A 2,500-nucleotide genomic window follows, 5' to 3' on the forward strand; every position below is an offset into this window, starting at 1 on the left:
AATGGGGAGGTAATAAAATCAGTACTGACATCCTAATATTAATTAGATTAGGAGGCATGCATTTGTCTTTCCCTCTTTCCTTCTGTCATTTCCTTTGTCCCCCAGTACTCCTTTTTATTGTTGTTTTTCCTTCCTCGCCTTCCCATTCCCTACTCCCCACTCCTCCCTTCTTTGCCTCCCTCTTTTCTGCCTTCTCTCCCGTCTCATCAATCACTCCTTACAATGTCTGCCCCTCTCAATTCTGGACACAGATTTTATCTTTGAATGTGATCACAAATGGAGAAGATTGAAAAGAAAAACTATTCTATATACCTTCTGTTACCTAAGTAGTATATAGAATATGTGAACTTTGCAAGAAACATTGCAAAACTTCCAGCATTGTAAACCAACATCATTAGCATTCCAAGAACACAAGTTGTGAAACAATCTATTTTCAGGTAGACCTTGTAGGTCAGGATTCAACAAAGCTTTATTGTATGTTTTAAGTTTTTTCCTTTAGTGAAAATAAAAAGGTAATCTATAAAGAAGCATAAACCTGTAAAAATAGTAAAAATGTGTGCTCTGTGCGTGTGAGTCCTTTTTTGAGTATAAGTGAGAGAGAGAGAGAGAATTTTTGACTGATTGATTGACAGACTGGATAAGACTGAATCACAATCTTTGTAAACAGATACCCATGCATTTAATGCATATCTGTGTATATGTTCACATTCACACACCATTGCATATTTTCTGTGCACATAATGTCATTTGCATAGACATGCACACATACAGATAATGCACACTCACACTATAATTATATAAGCCTCTAAGTATTTTAAAGAGTTATTAATGTTAAATAGCATAAACAAATTTTGATACTATTTGTAAACACATATATGAATACATATCCACATTTATACATAGACCATAAAGTTTGCAAAGATTAGGCTGAAATATCAGGGTTAGTAGCTATATTTTTTCATTTCATTATTATACATGCAAGTTATCTTGTAAGCTTACATAGCATTTCTTTTAAATGTACATATACATATGTGTTACACCTGCAGTAGGTTTGCATTGATGATAGAGAATTTTACTCATAATACTGGGATTGCCACCTGCATACAGATATACATCAATATATCTATGTTTATGCATCAACAAATTGTGTACAGAAGCATATGTATGTGAACAATTAACATTGTAGAATTAAGTCACATTTCACAGAATTTGTATGAAGTAGCATGTATATGTAGATATGCACAGATGCACATGTGTGAGTGGCTGTATATAGGATGTATCTTTAAGAGAATATAGAAGAAATATGATTGGTGTGCTAGGTGTAAGTCTACGCGTTTTACTTTCCAGAACGACTGCACAGTGGCAGTCGTTCACAGCGGTGTAATGTAGGTGGGTGTGGACGAGAGTACAAGACACGATCGCAGTTAATTCGCCACGCTGCCCAAGCACATGGAGTGGCACTCCGAGCTGGCTCCCCAAGACCCATCATGAAAACTCGGGCAGCCATCATGGTACACACTAGCCTTCCCATTCGTGTAATGCGTCGCCTTTGTCAAGACATCATCCAACCAAGGAAAGCTTGTCGCAATCCAACTTGGCCCATCAATGCAGCAAATATTCGACAAGAGAGTAAGTTGCGTACAACTAGGCAAGCTTAAGTATGTTGTGAAAAGTGTCATTGATATAGTTGATCTGCAGAATGTGTAGAAAAACCTATGGACAATTTATGAATTGTAAGGGGCACTATATGGATAACCTTTCAGGTCTCCAGCGGATGGGTGGGAAATCCTTTGAAGATTTTGCGTACCTGGTTAAGAGGGGGACGGGGCGGCGACGAGGGAGAGTGTCTCACGTGTCTATCCGCTTAGGCCAAAAGGACCTGGCTTGCCCCGCTTGGATGCTCCCCACGGACAAGTTGCTCCTCCCAAAACAACCTCACATAGCATTCCCAAAACCTCCCAAGGGACCAGGTTGGTTTGTTGATGACAAGCTATTGGTTTTATGGTACTTGTTAGTTGTATAACTATTACCTCATGCTGAGAGATTGTGAGGCACTTCTCTATTTACTTATTAATTTTTATTCAGATGAGAACTGGCAGGATACACTGTCAGTCATGGTGGTTGGAGAGATTGTTGAAATGGTGAAAATGAAGTCAAACACTTTGTTTATTGAATTTTTTTTTATTATTTTTTAAGAGGGAGTCTACAAGGATGACTCAAGGCTTTGAACATTCTGTTTCATATGTAATGTGACCATACATACATGAATACACATAGTGATGTGTTCATATGTATATATGTATATATATGCATATATATACATATATATGTGAGTATATATATATATATATATATATATATATATATATATATTTATATATCTATATATTTACATATTTATATATATATATATTGTAAATATTATATATATATATATATATATATATATATATATATATATATATATACATTTATATATTTATATATATTTATATTTATT

General features: G+C 35.3%; 1 protein-coding gene across 8 annotated transcripts in view; it reads left to right on the forward strand.

Moving 5' to 3' along the window:
- The window catches only part of MTA1-like (metastasis associated 1-like), a 105,916-nt gene that overhangs the window by 87,291 nt on the left and 16,125 nt on the right, over window positions 1-2,500 (forward strand). For 7 of the 8 annotated variants that reach the window (XM_070133928.1, XM_070133930.1, XM_070133927.1 and 4 more), the window contains 2 exons: window positions 1,348-1,629; window positions 1,764-1,970. The exons of the other annotated variant lie outside the window; for it this stretch is intronic. In XM_070133928.1, the coding sequence (XP_069990029.1) occupies window positions 1,348-1,629; window positions 1,764-1,970 (489 nt within the window). The remainder of the gene's footprint in view (window positions 1-1,347; window positions 1,630-1,763; window positions 1,971-2,500) is intronic. 8 annotated transcript variants of the gene reach the window in all.

The sequence above is a fragment of the Penaeus vannamei genome, chromosome 19 (assembly GCF_042767895.1).
Source record: "Penaeus vannamei isolate JL-2024 chromosome 19, ASM4276789v1, whole genome shotgun sequence".
Taxonomy (NCBI): domain Eukaryota; kingdom Metazoa; phylum Arthropoda; class Malacostraca; order Decapoda; family Penaeidae; genus Penaeus; species Penaeus vannamei.